General features: G+C 31.9%; 1 protein-coding gene across 4 annotated transcripts in view; it reads left to right on the top strand.

Annotated features, from left to right (window-relative positions):
* LOC103575181 (DNA-binding protein RFX2) overlaps positions 1–15,712 on the top strand; it is a 246,426-nt gene that overhangs the window by 97,781 nt on the left and 132,933 nt on the right. For all 4 annotated transcript variants that reach the window (XM_053737591.1, XM_053737601.1, XM_053737602.1 and 1 more), the window contains exons 4-6: positions 10,823–10,928; positions 11,002–11,101; positions 11,171–11,326. In XM_053737591.1, the coding sequence (XP_053593566.1) occupies positions 10,823–10,928; positions 11,002–11,101; positions 11,171–11,326 (362 nt within the window). The remainder of the gene's footprint in view (positions 1–10,822; positions 10,929–11,001; positions 11,102–11,170; positions 11,327–15,712) is intronic.

The raw sequence follows: 15,712 nt of genomic DNA on the forward strand, positions 1-15,712 counted from the left end.
CTATTTCTAATTCTATCATATTAAACAGTATGAAAATATCCTACCCAGAAACGAAATTTTCTATGACAGATGTACCTTTAAGCTCCTTCACCTATCTTACGGTATTAAATATATTAATATTTTTAAATACTAGAATAAATTCTGGAAATAAATTACCTTTACCTATCTGTTCGATATCAAATTTTCTATATTCAATATCGCTTCAATGTGACTGCAAGACAACGTATTGGTTACTCTCTTAGAATGAATCAGTGAAATTTCACTGATTCTCCCGTGAAATTCAATGGTTCAACCAGCGAAACACTCCGGTGCAGTATATAAATATAGAGAAAGTACGTTATAAATTATGAGTTTCAACTAATTTTATTTTATTATCAACCTATTTTTACGAACAAAGTGAATAGTTGACATTATTAACTAAATGATTCTTAATAATAATTATATTCATTTTTGAATTATTTAGTAATAAAATAAAATTTTGTTAAAGTATAATCGTCCTTGATAACACCGGCACACAAAAGAAAAAATAGTCTGTACACGGGGAACCACCTATCTACGGGCATGTTTTTCGACCCGCTGAATACGAATGTCAAGTCAGTTTAGGTCCAGCCTTCAATTTCGAGTAAATTGCAAAAAACCCCCAAAAATAGCGAAAATTCGATGTTTTGGCAAGAAAAAAAATTTTGAGATTGAAGGCAAGCATAATTTTTATGTATTTTGATTTGTTGAATACTAATTTCGATCGTACTTTAATCACGAACTTTTTTAATTCTAAAAAAATTGTAAAATATCCTTAAAAATTGTAAAAGTCGTGAAAAATTGGGATTATCTTGGTACAAAAAATTTTGTGGACCTGGATTGACGAAGATTTTCATGTAATTCAATCTGCTTGATCTGATTCTGCAATAAATGTGGTCCATAGTCCCCTCAAACATTCATAAAACTACAAAAAACCGATAAAATAGCAGAAAATTGCTGCTGAAAAAATGGAAAAAAATCTTTTAAACACTGTTACGTTTTGCGAAATTACCCAAAATTAATTGAAAATCAAAATAATTTTTAATTATTTAATTTTATCCAGGTTTGGCCTCGTTAGAGTGTCTATAGACCCCTGGTGGGCCGTGGTCGTCGATTATTTTATTAATTATTAATTTTATTTGATTTTCGCGATTTTAAAATATGTTCGCGATCTGGTCTCCATATTATTTATGAGGATGCAGGATTTGAGGAATTCTGGACAGCCGGTGGCAGTGTCCAGGACTGGATAAATTATTGGGCAGCCGGTATCAGCGCCCAATATTTAATTGATGATTTTTGGATTATTGGGCTGCCGGTAGCAGCGCCCAAAATAACCATGGAGTCGTAGGGTATTGGGCTGCCTAATGGCAGCCCAAAATAAGGTTGGATTAATTTAAGATTAATTGTAATTTATTAAGGCTAGAGAGCAGAGGTTCGAGCTCCATGAGCTCTCTCGAAGGACTGACTATTTCGTCATTATAAAAATATAATAAAGCCAACAGAGTTGACAAAATGTTGACGCTGCATCTCAGGTTCCCTGTGAGAGAATCGTCGTAGCCCGGGTCTCATGCATCGTCATCTGTTTTGCCTACCCGCGAGCCACGGCGACTCTCTTATCATAACCGATTTCCGTTTCATTGTATAAAATTATTTAATTAAAAATAATTTATTTAATTTAATCAATAAAATATTACGGGAACGTAAGAACACAATTAATAAATTTCTTGTATTTTTTATTTTTAAAATACAAGATTAAGATCCAAGAATGGACACAAATTGGATTTTTAACGGTTTTTCGAGGGAATTGTACTGTTTCATTCTCAAGTGATCTACGACGTGGATATCTCTTTTCCCACCTTTTCCTGTATTTAGTAAAAAATTTGCCATCGTGTTAGGATTTTAACTTCTCCGATGTGCAGACTTCATTTCATTGCATGATCGCTTGTACTTGCAACCAGGGCACTTCCTCGGGGTGACGGTAGGCAACAGAACCATCTGGCAGAGTTTCTGGGTTAACGGCATGTGTGCCGTCATGGCAAGTACGAGTGATGAGTACTTTACGATGCAGGGATTCGGAAACCCAGTATCAGCGTCTGGTCAGGGTGAGAAAGCAGGCCCGCAGGCGTCGACATCCAGCGACTGCAGCTCTTCAGTAGTGGGAAACTTGGCTACTGGAGAGTATACTATCACAAGAAGCAATTCCCATCTCTGCAATAAGAGACCTGATCTATTTTGTTACGTTTTTGGAGAGTTTAAGCTGGTAAAAAACCGCAGAACGTTTTCAGATAGATTAAAACGAAATTATGAAGAATGCTTTTGCATTCAAATTAGAAATTTGGATTCTGCCTAGGTCCCACACTTTGTTTGTGGTCGATGTAATATTATGTTGACATGATGGGAAAAAACCAAAAACAGAGAAAACTTGAAATTTACAATTCCCATGATCTGGACCACCAACTAGTTCGCATAACTGTTACTTCTGTATGACTGAAATTGGCGGTGTTACTTCGTGGAATAGAAGTAAAATACAGTACGCCAATGTTTTACCAGCTGTTAAGCCATAGAAAACAGTTATTGTTGATGAAACCGAAGCTCTTGAAGAGATGGAAGTAAAAAAAGAAGAATTGCCAATGGAGGAAGAAGAGGAAAAAGAAATTTCTGAAGATGAAAATCCTGAAGAAGATTTCATGCCAGATGGGAAAATGAAACATTTAGTCGAGAAGAACTAAATGATCTCATGCGAGATTTAAATTTGTCGAAGGATGGAGCTGAATTACTGGCATCAAGACTAAAAAATAAAAATTCGTTAGCTAAAAAGATAACTGCTTACTTTTATCGGAATAGAGAAGAGGAGTTCCGGAGGTTTTTCACAAAGGACGATGAGAACTCGGTGGTGTACTGTTCCAATGTTAAAGGCTTGGTTGATGAATTAAAACCTAATATCTATAAAGACGATGAGTCGAGACTCTTTATAGATTCATCAACTAGAAGTCGCAAAGTTGTCTTGCTTCACATTGGAAACATATTAGCGCCAATTCCAGTAGCCCATTCGACGAAGCTTAAAGAGACCTATGAAAATTTGGGAATTGTATTGGATAAGATAAAGTATTCAGAACACCAATAGCAAATTTGCGGGGATCTCAAAATCGCAACACTTCTTTTAGGCCAACAATCAGGATTCACAAAATATCCTTGCTATCTGTGTTTGTGGGATAGCAGAGACAGAAAGAATCACTATGTGAAAAACCAATGGCCTACGAGAGTGCAATTAAATGTCGGTACTCATAATGTAATACGAACACCATTAATTCAGCCTTCAAACTATCTGCTACCGCCACTTGAAATCAAACTAGGTCTCATAAAACAATATGACAAAGCTCTGGTCAAGGATGGTGATTGTTTTCAGTACTTGAGAGAAAAGTTCCCGGTGATACGTGATGCCAAATTAAAAGAGGGAATTTTTAATGGACTCTGGTTTTAAATTAGAACTCTATTTCAGGATGCTAATTTTATAGGTAAAATGAATGACACGGAGAGAGCAGCTTGGGTAAGTTTTAAAAATGTGTGTCATAACTTTTTAGGAAATAATAAAAGTGAAAATTACAGGACAATAGTCGAAAGATTAGTGACAAATTACAAAAATTTAGGATGCTTACTGAATCTAAAATAACACTTCCTAGATTCTCACATCGACCACTTTCCTGAGAATCTTGGGGAGTACAGTGAAAAACATGGAGAACGTTTACATCAAGACATGACTGAAATGGAGACTAGGTATCAAGGAAATTGGAATATCAACATGATGGTAGACTATTGCTGGACACTCAAAAGAGATATATCACAAGAAAATAACAAACGAAAGAGAAATCCACTCCGTAGATCATTTGAAAATACAAAGAGTTCAATACCAACAGAAAACAGTTTAAAAATTGGGAAAATCATTCTTCTAATTCTGTTTATACGTCATTTTCATAGATTTTACAATTTTTTTGCATTTTCAGATTTTAATATTGTATTTTGTTAATAAAAAATACAAGAAATTTATTTAATTGTGTTTAAAAGATTTTTTCCATTTTTTCAGCAGCAATTTTCTGCTATTTTATCGATTCTTTGCAATTTTATGAATGTTTGAGGGGACTATGGGCCAAATTTATTGCAGAATCAGATCAAGCAGATTAAATTACATGAAAATCTTTGTCATTCCGGGTCCACAAAATTTTTTATACCAAGATAATCCCAATTTTCTTCGATTTTTGCAATTTTTGATAGTTTTTTACAATTTTTTTAGATTTAAAACGGCTTATGATTAAAGTACGATCGAAATTAGTATTTAACAGATCAAAATACATGAAAATTATGCTTGCCTTAGGTCTCAAAAAAATTTTTTTTTTGCCGAAACATCGAATTTTCGCTATTTTTCAGGGTTTTTTGCAATTTACTCGAAGTTATAGGCTGGGCGCCTAAACTGACTGGAAATCCGTATTCAGCGGGTCGAAAAACATGCCTGTAGATAGGTGGCGCCCGGTGTACAGACATTTTTTTTTGTGTGCCGGTGTAATTGACTTGAAATAATCCAATAATTTTTTAACAATAAAAATTAAAAATGGTACTCATGATTGACGTTAGTTTCGAGCTATTAAATTCCCGGGAAAAATGAATCATATATGGCTCATGTGTGACCTATAAGGCACAGATATGACCGTATACGGCCATGCAGAGTTTCCAAATGATTTCATATCCGGCTACGTATGGTCATATATACCCATACATAATTATATATCAGCGCACATCATTTACTATTTTTCGTCTCGGAAATTATATGTTGGTATGTATGACTTGATCAAATCATTATGACGGTGAACCTCTCCTTCTGAGACGAATTTGTCACTCTAGCGACCTTGTGAGAGGGCGCCACTGGAAGTATCTACTTTGGTCTTTCAGTACCGGAGTTGGTTAAATTTAAATTATAGAGGGAAAGGTCGATAGAGAAATCATTACGATACAAAAAATTATTAAAAAATTATTAAAATTATTAAAAAATCATCACACACACACACACACACACACACACACACACACACACACACACACACACACACGCGCGCGCGCGCGCACACACACACGCACGCACGCACACACACACACGCACGCACACACGCACGCACACACACACGCACGCACACGCACACACACACTCACACACACACACACTCACACACACACACACACACACACACACACACACACACACACGCACACACACACACTCACACACACACACACACACACACACACACACACACACACACACACACCCGGAACGCATATAACCTTTATACGTAGGTTTCGCACACGTGGATCCCCCTGATTCTCTCCGTGTTTGACTTATGTACTAGATCGGAGTCAGGCGCCTCGCCTTGACTTCCATTCACTTTACGTTTGGTCCCGCGCTACCGGTTTGGGATGTGGTCTTTCTGGTCTCTCTTCCTCGATTTGAAGTCGAACAAGCACTGACGTCAATTACGCCTTGGAAGCAAGCGACTTGCCACGCTATCCTCAGGGTGACTTAAGCAGTCTTAGACTGAAAAATGCACGGTTTTAAACTCTAACGAGAGCGACTGCTAACTATCTTCCCTGGGCTAAAACAGCCCTTTTTAAACCCAGTCTGGGCTTACCTCTTTTCCAGGAGGTCACCTGACGATTGACATCAATCGGTGATTTTTCTTTCCCTTATTCGTAAAATTTATAGATCACTTATTCATTAACCCGACAACCGTCGATCTAACAGAATTATTTATAAACATTCATTTTAACAAATTGTGATTTTACCCTATCACAACATATATATATAGCCTTAAATGGGCATATATAGTTATCAAGTAATTCTATACATGACTTTATGCAACTATATGTGGTCATATATGAGCATATATTAATTGAGTTATTCCATATCTCCTTATGTATAGCCATATATGATTATATATGGGCATATATTGTCATACATAAAAGTACATATAGTCCAGTGGAGATAAGGATTCTTGCTAGTGAAAATTCCTGGCCGACTAATTTTTTCACAGAATGATTCAGAATATCCTAAAATTACGACAACCGAAAAAATCTAACAAAACAGTGCTTAGCAAATATGTTTTTTTATAACAAAATGGTCAAAATTCCGGTTTAACGCAAATATTTTACAAACTTCCCTGCTTAAAAAATCCGATAGATTCTCATAAAAAAATTTTTATGAGAATGAATCGGCAAAGTGTCCCATCGAAAAATGATAGTCCATATTGAAACCTATGAGAATATATTCAAATCCGAGCATAATCCGATAAAAACTTACCAAATCCTTGAACTTACGTCTCATTCATTCTTATATAAAGTTTGTTGTACATGTTTACATTTTTATCGGAATGAATAGGAATGAGTCATACTTACATTTCGTAAGAGAATCAATTGGAAATGTACACGTCTTGTTTCTTGTTGTTATATGAGAATCAGTGGGGAAATAATTTTATTATTTTTACGTAAATTTGCAGGCGATATTTTTATGGGAATCTATAAGAAAATAATTTGCAATGCGTCAATTTCTTATAAGATTCTATGGGTACAAGTTTATACCACTCTTACCGCTGTATGAGAATGAATGGGGAAATAATTTTATTATTTTTACGTAAATTTGTAGGCGACATTCTTATGGGAATCTATAAGAAATAATTTGCAATGCGTCAATTTCTTATAAGATTCTATGGGTACAAATTTATACCACTCTTACCGCTGTATGAGAATGAATGTGGAAATAATTTTATTATTTTCTCATAGAATCCAATTATTAGCAACAGAATAATTTTCTCATACGTTCTTATTAAAACAGAAATTTCGTAAATTTTATTATTTTCTTATAGAATCCCATCATTACTGATGAAATTGTTTTCTCATATGTTCTTATTGAGACGGAATTCTTATAGATTCCTATAAATCTCGTCAATGTTTTACCTCATCCAACCTTATGAAAACTCACTTTTCATAAACATTTTTATTTTCCGATAAATTCTTATGAAGAATTTCTTATCAGAATCTATGAGAAAATAACTTTTTTAAATAACTCCCATTCAATCTCATTAAATTCAGTGAGTTCTATGAGAAGACGACTCCCGCTTCCTATAGAACTTATTCATTCTCATAAAATTTCTATAAAAATTTATAAGAAGCTATCGGATCTTATGAGATTTTTAAAGCACGGTATAGCACATAGATAAAAAAACCTCAATAAAACTTAAAGAAAGAAAAATAATGAATGAAATAAGCCCTTATTTAAGTTCCTGCGAGCTGAAATTTGTCAATTATTTTAATGTCAATTAATTTTCTCGTCAACTTGATGTTATTTTTTATACATCAGCTATTCCGACGCCGAAACTTGCCGAAGCGTGACGATGCATAACGAAGCTGCGTGCGCGCTCGTTCGGGAAATTCGAAATTTGAAAAATTACTTTTAATTTTCGAGGTGAATGACGTTTAAATTTTATTTAACGAAAAAATTGAATAGTAATTAAATTTTTATTCCTATAAAAAATAATTGAATGGATCAATTCTCAGCTTGAATATCTTTTAACAAAATTGAAAATTAAAATTATGGTTTTTTTCCGTAATTTATTTTGTTTTTTTATTAATATCAATTGTCTTATTATTATAATATCCTCAAATTATAAATAAAAGTTAGCTCATAATTTAATATATACATATCATGCTTTACAACTAAATTTTAGATATTTCCATAAAATTAATTATTCCAACAAAAGTATTAATGTAATATAATTTGGCATAAAAGGACATTTGTGCGTAAGCTGAAAACAATTTATTTAAAATTACTCAAATTTCTATTATTAGAGCATAGACAAATTTAAAAGGAATTACAATAAGTAACGGCAGAAGTATATGTCCTTATTATCAGCTTCAATTTTGGCTGGATAATGAAGTAGATCCGACATCATGGGGCTGGGTAAATAATAATGATAATTTAGAACCCATCCGTATGGACAAAGTTGTAACTCCTCCAAAACTATTAGACCTGATTTCTTGCGGATGTTATAAAGGATGCATTGACAACTCTTGTAACTGCTGCAAATCAGGTGTAAAATACCGCAGACACAGTGTTGAAGTGTCGTGCACCAATTTTAAAGCTGTTGTAATTATATCTTCAGAAATGGAAGAAATTGATTCTGATTATCGTAGCATAGAATCTGAGAAAGACGTAAACGACGAAGAGAAGGTTAAGAATTCTTAGATGTTCCTATAGACAGTGATGAATTTTCTAATTCATCTGATGACGACATTTAAAATAAATATTTATCAATGTAAATTTCGTTTTAATTATCATTTTATAATTAATGTTATTATATTGAGCATTATTATTAATAGTAATATTATCATTATTTTCATCTTTATAATTGTTATTACCATTATTTTTATTATTATTTCCATTCCAGTTGATGGTCAGTTATATATAAGAGAGTTCTGTATATTAAGAAATAAATAGTTGCAATGAATATATATGAATATGTTTTTATTTTTAATTTTACGATATTATAATAATAAGACAATTGATTTTAATAAAAAATAAAATAAATTACGGAAAAGAACATAATTTTAATTTTTAATATTGTTAAAAAATATTCAAGCTAAGAATTGATCCATTTAATTATTTTTTATGAGAATAAAAATTTAATTACCATTTAATTTTTTCGTTTAATAAAATATAAATGCCTTTTTAAAATTAAAAGTAATTTTTCAAATTTTAAATTTCCCGGGCGAGCGTACGTGCAGCTCTGTCATGCATCGTCACGCTTCGGCAAGTTTCGGCGTCGGAATAGCTGATGTATAAAAAATAACATCGAGTTGACGAGAAAATTAATTGACATTAAAATAATTGACAAATTACTGCTCGCAGGAACTCAAATAAGGGCTCATTTTATTCATTGTTTTTTTTTCTTTAAGTTTTATTCAAGTTTTTTTTATCTATGTGCTATAGTTTGTTAAATATTTGCGTTAAACCGGAATTTTGACCATTTTGTTATAAAAAAACATATTTGCTAAGCACTTTTTTGTTGGATTTTTTCGGTTGTCGTAATTTTAGGATATTCTGAATCATTCTGTGAAAAAGATAGTCGGCCAGGAATTTCCACCAGCAACAGTTACTTCTTAGGCCTAACTCTACTGGACTAAATCGTTGGAGAAAGAAATGCTAAAAAACGGTTTGTTTCGATTATCTTTGAAGTGACTTATCCGATCAATTCCGAAATCTAAGCAGCCCTAGAACTTATCAAAACGCGTCGATTGCCACCTTAATCGGCTAATTCGTTTGCGAGATATCGTTGAAGAAATTAATGGTAAATAAACGTTTTTTTTTTTTTTTTCGAAAATAATGGCGCACAAAACTATTTTCGAGCTCAAAGAGCTCGGAATTGTTTTCATAACGGTGTTTTCGAGCCTAAAGGGTTCGAAAACAGTAGGAAGTTTTGGGGCTGGTCCGTAGGGTCAACCGATAGACAGATTTTTTTTTCTTGGTTTAGCTTATTTTCACATTCAGTCAAGACGCGGGCACATTAGGGTGGCACAAAAAAACCAACTATTTTTTTTTCGAGTCTCTTATGAAAATTTGTTGGCTTATGATGTTTTAAGAAGCCTCTCCAAAAGTCAGCTCGAAAAAAAATTTTCAAGAGGTCGCTCACGAATTTTGAAAACATCAAAAATGATTGAAATTCGGATTTTTTATTTCAAAATTTTTTCTTATTAGCAGCAATAGTTTCTATTTGTGAAATCATGACTATGCTGAAAATTTCAGCCCAAAATTTAAATATTTAAACGGTGCTCAAAAATTTCGAATATTAACTGATAATATGTAACTAATACTTTGAATTAGTTTTTGTATTTTTTTATCTTAATTATTGTCATTTCACTAAAATATAATTTTTGCATAACTAAAATTATACAGGTCAGTCTTAAACAATAAAATTTGGTAAGTTTTGAATAAGCGAAAAAACCTAAAAATTGAATTAAAAAATAAAAAAGTATGTAAGTAACTTATTATTTCTATTTCTCGGGTTATATTTCCATTCATTGTGATGCAAATTGATGGTGAAAAAATCGAGAAGCTTTATTATTAATATTCAAGGGTCGCTAGAAAATGTTCAAAAGACAGCACTCGGAAACATTCAAAATTCTCGAGTGAGGTTTAAGTATTTAAATTTCGGTCTTAAATTTTCAGCGTAGTCATGATTTCACAAATGTAAACTATTTATATTTAATAGGATTACGTAAGCATTTATGTTTTCATCTATGCATACATTTATTTGAAAATTTAGTTGCCATATTTGCTTTTGTGCGCATATATGTTATATATGTGACATATATGTTGCATATAATTTTCACATATATATTTTACCATGCGGGATATTACCATATCGCGTATCTAATGCCAAAAGGGCGTAACTCCAAAGTTATTAATTTTTATACTATGTAAGTAAATATTACTTACTTATTCACGTAATTTCACACTTTTCTTCAGAACTTTTTACTTGTTTATATTTTTTTTCATTGACATATTTTTAGTTCACTAGTTAAAACTGATGAGCGTTATATTCACTGATGATTCAATTAGTGAATTTTACTGCTCCGCTTCAACCGATTACTAAAAGTTCACTGATTGAACCAGTGAAATTTTGCTGATTCATTTTTAAAGAGTACTGATTTTTATTTCAAGTCAAATTTTCTGAAATACATTTGATATTTTTCCAATTTTTTTTAGTATCTGGTGATGGTGAAGCAGTCAGCTCCGAATCGGTATCACATCCTACTTATGTGCAATATGTTGAAGGAGATGGTTCAACTTACAATATATCCAACGGACAGATGTACTGATCTTTAATTCCAAATGTAGCAGTTCGATCACTTAAACGGAATTAAAAAATTTTTTTTCTTCTTTAGGTCATATCCGGTTTATGCTGTGGGTGAAGCAGGAACTATGTACACCTCCTCTTCAAGCCAATATTACACGCCCACTAATACGCCTGTAACTTATGCCCAAGTACGAAACACAAGTTAGCTTAACGATTCAGCGCCTTTAAAAATTATTTGAGTATCAATAACATTTCAGGTTTCCGGACAAGGCTCGAATACTACTGCCAGTCAAATATTATCACAAGGTAACGGCACTTATTTAATTCAGCAGAGTGTTGTTGAGGGTGATAACCCAACTCATGCACTGATATCTACTTCAGCAACTCGAGCGAGTCCACAAACTGAAAATGCAGTGAGTTTTTCGATTCAATCATTTTGAATTTTTAAAAAAGATTTCTTCTCTTTAAATCATTGACACAATAACATTTAGTTGTATCTAAGCAAATATTTCCATTCAAAACACCGAAAAATCGATATTTTTAAAAAGCCATAGCTAAATCTCAATGCTAGATATGTATATGAGAAGTATTCTAATAATGATAAGGTGATCATATCACGGCAAATGGATAAAAAATTCGAAAATTGGTTAAGTATGTGAACCAGTCGTAGAACTTATCACTACTTACAAGAAAGTATCAGTTATTTTCTGAGTTGACTTTTCTAACTTCCCGCTATGAGAATTTTCAAAAAAAAAAGAAAGTTATTTGTTTCGGTGTGTAAACTTTTTTTGTCCGACAATAACTTTGGAGCAAATTAACCGATTTGAACGTGCTTTGCGGCAATTAAAAAAGTTCACCAAGGCTTAGAACTGATTAGATTTCGGAGTCGATCACTTAAATAAAAATTAAAAATTTTTTAAAAAAGGGAAGTTATTGGTTTCGGTCCGATTTTCGAGAATCGAATTCCTAACAGATCTTAAAGTTCTGGGGTATAAGGAAGCTATTCTGACTAATTTCAAGATGATGCCCAAGTGTATGCATCTGTGTATGTACGTACATATCTACATTTGTATGTAAATATTCTGTAGCTTTTAAGCGGATAAACCGATTCGGCATTTAGTAGATTTCATAAAAATCTAACTATTGTATTTGCCTCCATGATGTAATTTTCCAAAATTTTTATCATTTTCTGTCTCAATTAGTCGAGTAGATTCCAAAAATACTATTGGTTCAAAAGTTCATGGATATATTTATTTATTAGGTAGATTTTTTTAAAAATCTAACTTTTGTATTTGTCCTCATGGTCGATTTTTCAAGGAATTTCATCATAAACTATCATAATTAGTTGAGTAGAGTTCGAAAATACCATTCGTTACAATATATATATATATATATGCATGGGATAGAACCGACTTTTGAGGACAAGATTGCGTCTTCAATTCTCATCCGATCTTAATGAAATTTTCTACACTTATTCTATGTGCGATTAGCACGGTTAAGTTCGAAGATGGGCTGAATCGTTTGATTAGTTTAGAAGTTATGGCTGTTCAAAATTTTCACGATTTTTCGAAAAAATTAATTTTTATCCACTTTCATGTTCATATAATTTCGAAACTAATACTCATAGACAATTTCCGTAAAAAGTATCTGAAAGCTTGTCTAATAAGCTTTAATTAATGACCTTAAAATTTATGCTTTGACCATTTCTTCCAATAATTTTATAGCCTTGAAAATTTTAATGGAATCAAAAAATGATGAAAATATGGTTTTCTTTCCACATAACTTTTGGATGTCCCATTATAATCCAATTTTGTCAGTTGTATTTTATTGTGCACAAAATAACCTGTAAATTTCATAGCTATTTTGTATTTTAAACGTATTTCTTCTATTACTTACGATGTATCAAATGTACCTCTATCCCCTATGATTATCACTGGTCTTGTCATTACGATAGCACCTACACTTCTTATCGGATCTTAATGAAATTTTTTACACTTATTCTATAGGTAATTGTCTTGATCAAGTTCGAGGATCGGCGGGATTGTTTGAATAGTTTTGAAATTATGGCTGTTTGAAACATTCATTATTTTTTGTTAAAATCAGTTTTTAATCACTGTTGAAGCTTATATAACTTTAAAACTAATATTCATAGACGATTTCTGTAAAAAGTATCTGAAAGCTTGTCTAATAATCTTTAATTTATGACCTTAAGCCCCATGTTTTGCTCATTTCTTCCAATAATTTGATAGCCTTGAAATTGTTAAATAAATTAAAAAATGCTGATAGTATGATTTTAATTTCACATAACCATAAGCATTTCCCATTATAATCCAATTTCGTCAGTTGTGTTTTGTTGTGAACAAAATAACCTTTAAATTTCAGAGCTATTTTATATCTTTAAAGTATCTCTTTTATCACTAATGATGTTTCAAATGTAACTGTACGCTCTATTATTGACATTTTTACTGTTTTATGATACTTTCAAAGCATTGAAAATTGTTTTTAATATAGAAACGTGCATCTTTCATGGCTTTAAGTCTTAATATAACTTATGCATTACACATTAAAACCTATTTCCATTAAATTTTTCTTGTCGCTAATATATAATCTTTTGATTTGTTTGCACAGGAAGATAATATTTTGTTAATAGTAATACCGTTAGGTGATAGTAACCATCTAAAAATGAAATAAACATTGTAGACTATGAATATAGCAATACTTTATTTGCGAAAAGTTTATATTGGTATATTATCTATACAATTTTTTGTCAAATTTAGTATCTGAAGTTCGCCGAGAAATTTCATACCATGACTACGCACTAACATGTATCATAAGATATTCATGTACGAAATTAACTTATTCGATCGATTAAATAAGAAATCTACCTTCCATTTCGGCTGTCGAATAGTCTTTTTTTTATATATTGTAACGGGTTTTTCACCACCGGGGATCTACCGGAATGATGTTCGAGCACATTTACGATTTCGGCAACCTTGCTCGAATTATTATAGTTGGGCGCCAGGTGATTTAATAAGCACCAATTAACAATTATCAAAAAAATATCGTCTCGATGTGTTGGATCGGGGAAAGGTCAGGTACTTAAGATTACGATAAAATAATTGATCAGAACTAAACAAAATTAATTGAGCGTATATTGAACGAAACAATATAATTAATCGGTAGCACTAATAAAAATGATCGGTCACAACAAAATATAAATTGCCGGTTTCGGCTTGACTCGATATAAATTAAACTGTTCGCAGAAGTCGTACTTGATCCGAATCATATGGAAAAAAACGCAGCTCAAAATTATAGTCGTCAAATAAAACTTACTTTCCGAAGAGAAATTAACAATCCAAACCAAAAATTACTATTATCAATGGAAAATTCCATTTTTTTTTTATTCTTACAATCAGTATTGTAAATTTTACGATTTGTAAAAATTATAATTCAGATTAATAAAAATTGAATAAAGAATGGTAATAATCTATAAGTATACAACGATCATTCTGGAAATAACAACATTCAAAAATCTCTTTGATAATATTACAATCCTAAGTTGAAAACATTCGTAAGAGTAGAAGTTTAATATTACAGTTCATCTAGAGTAAATTACTATAAAACTTATATTTATTTTTATCTATACTATAAAATTCAGTAGATAAAATAAAAAATATTAGTATAGAGTAGATAGTGATTTTTATTCGGAAACAACAAAAAAAGCTACTTATGACTTAATGTATGTTTATATGAATTTTGCTAAAATCATTCATCTATATCCCGATTAGTACAATTTGTAAGAATATTAATTTTACTTCATAACATTTTAGAACTATTACTGAACACATTGTAAAAAGATCTCGGTATCAGTAAGGTGTTTTAAAAAGATTTCTGAGATCGTACTCATTTTCTGTATATAGCACCATAACTTTTTTAACTTCCCGCTTAGAAAATCGATGATTTCTAAAAATTTCGGGAAGTTATTGTTTTCACCCCGATTTTCGAAAATCAAGTTTTCATCAGATGTCAACGTTTTGAGGTCCTAGGAAGCTATTCTGACTATTTTCAGAATGATGTCCGAGTGTGTGTGTGTGTGGGGGGGGGGGTCTATAACTTTTTAACTAATGAATCGATTTGGATGTGTAAGGTGGCAATCGAAAGAGTTTGTTGGCCATCAACTTTCCTGAAAATATCAAATCATTTGATCAAGTAGACTCGAAAATATTGGCGAATGACGAAAAAAAAATTTTTTTTTTTTTTTTTAGTTTTTTATTGATTTTTCAGAAACGAATTAAACGATCGACGCCAAAATCTAATCAGCTCTAGAACTCAATAGAACGCGTCGAATGCTGCCTTAACCATCTCAATCGGTTAATTTGTTCCAGAGATATCATTGGAAAAAGAAAGGTAAAAAACAGTTTTTTCCAAATATCTTTGAGACGGCTGAACCGATCGCTTTCAAATTCTAATCAGCTCTAGAATTCAATAAAGCGCGCCTATTGCCACCTAAAATGTCAAAATCGGTTAATTAGTTCAAACGATATCAGCGTTGAAAAGTTAAAAAAATAACATTCTATGTTATTTTTTCCAGATAAAACAAAATGTACTGTACTAAAATGTGTCTAAAATCTTACAAACTTTTCCTCTTTATGGTCTCTTTTGATCATCATATAATGCCATCAAACTTGTTCTTTAGTTTAAACCATATTATCAACGAAAAAATCGAAAAAACAGTTTTTATTGATTTTCTCGGATATTTTATATATTATTGCTCTGACCTAAGCCAAAACTTATTTAAA

Source organism: Microplitis demolitor, chromosome 1, assembly GCF_026212275.2.
Source record: "Microplitis demolitor isolate Queensland-Clemson2020A chromosome 1, iyMicDemo2.1a, whole genome shotgun sequence".
NCBI classification, from domain to species: Eukaryota; Metazoa; Arthropoda; class Insecta; order Hymenoptera; family Braconidae; genus Microplitis; species Microplitis demolitor.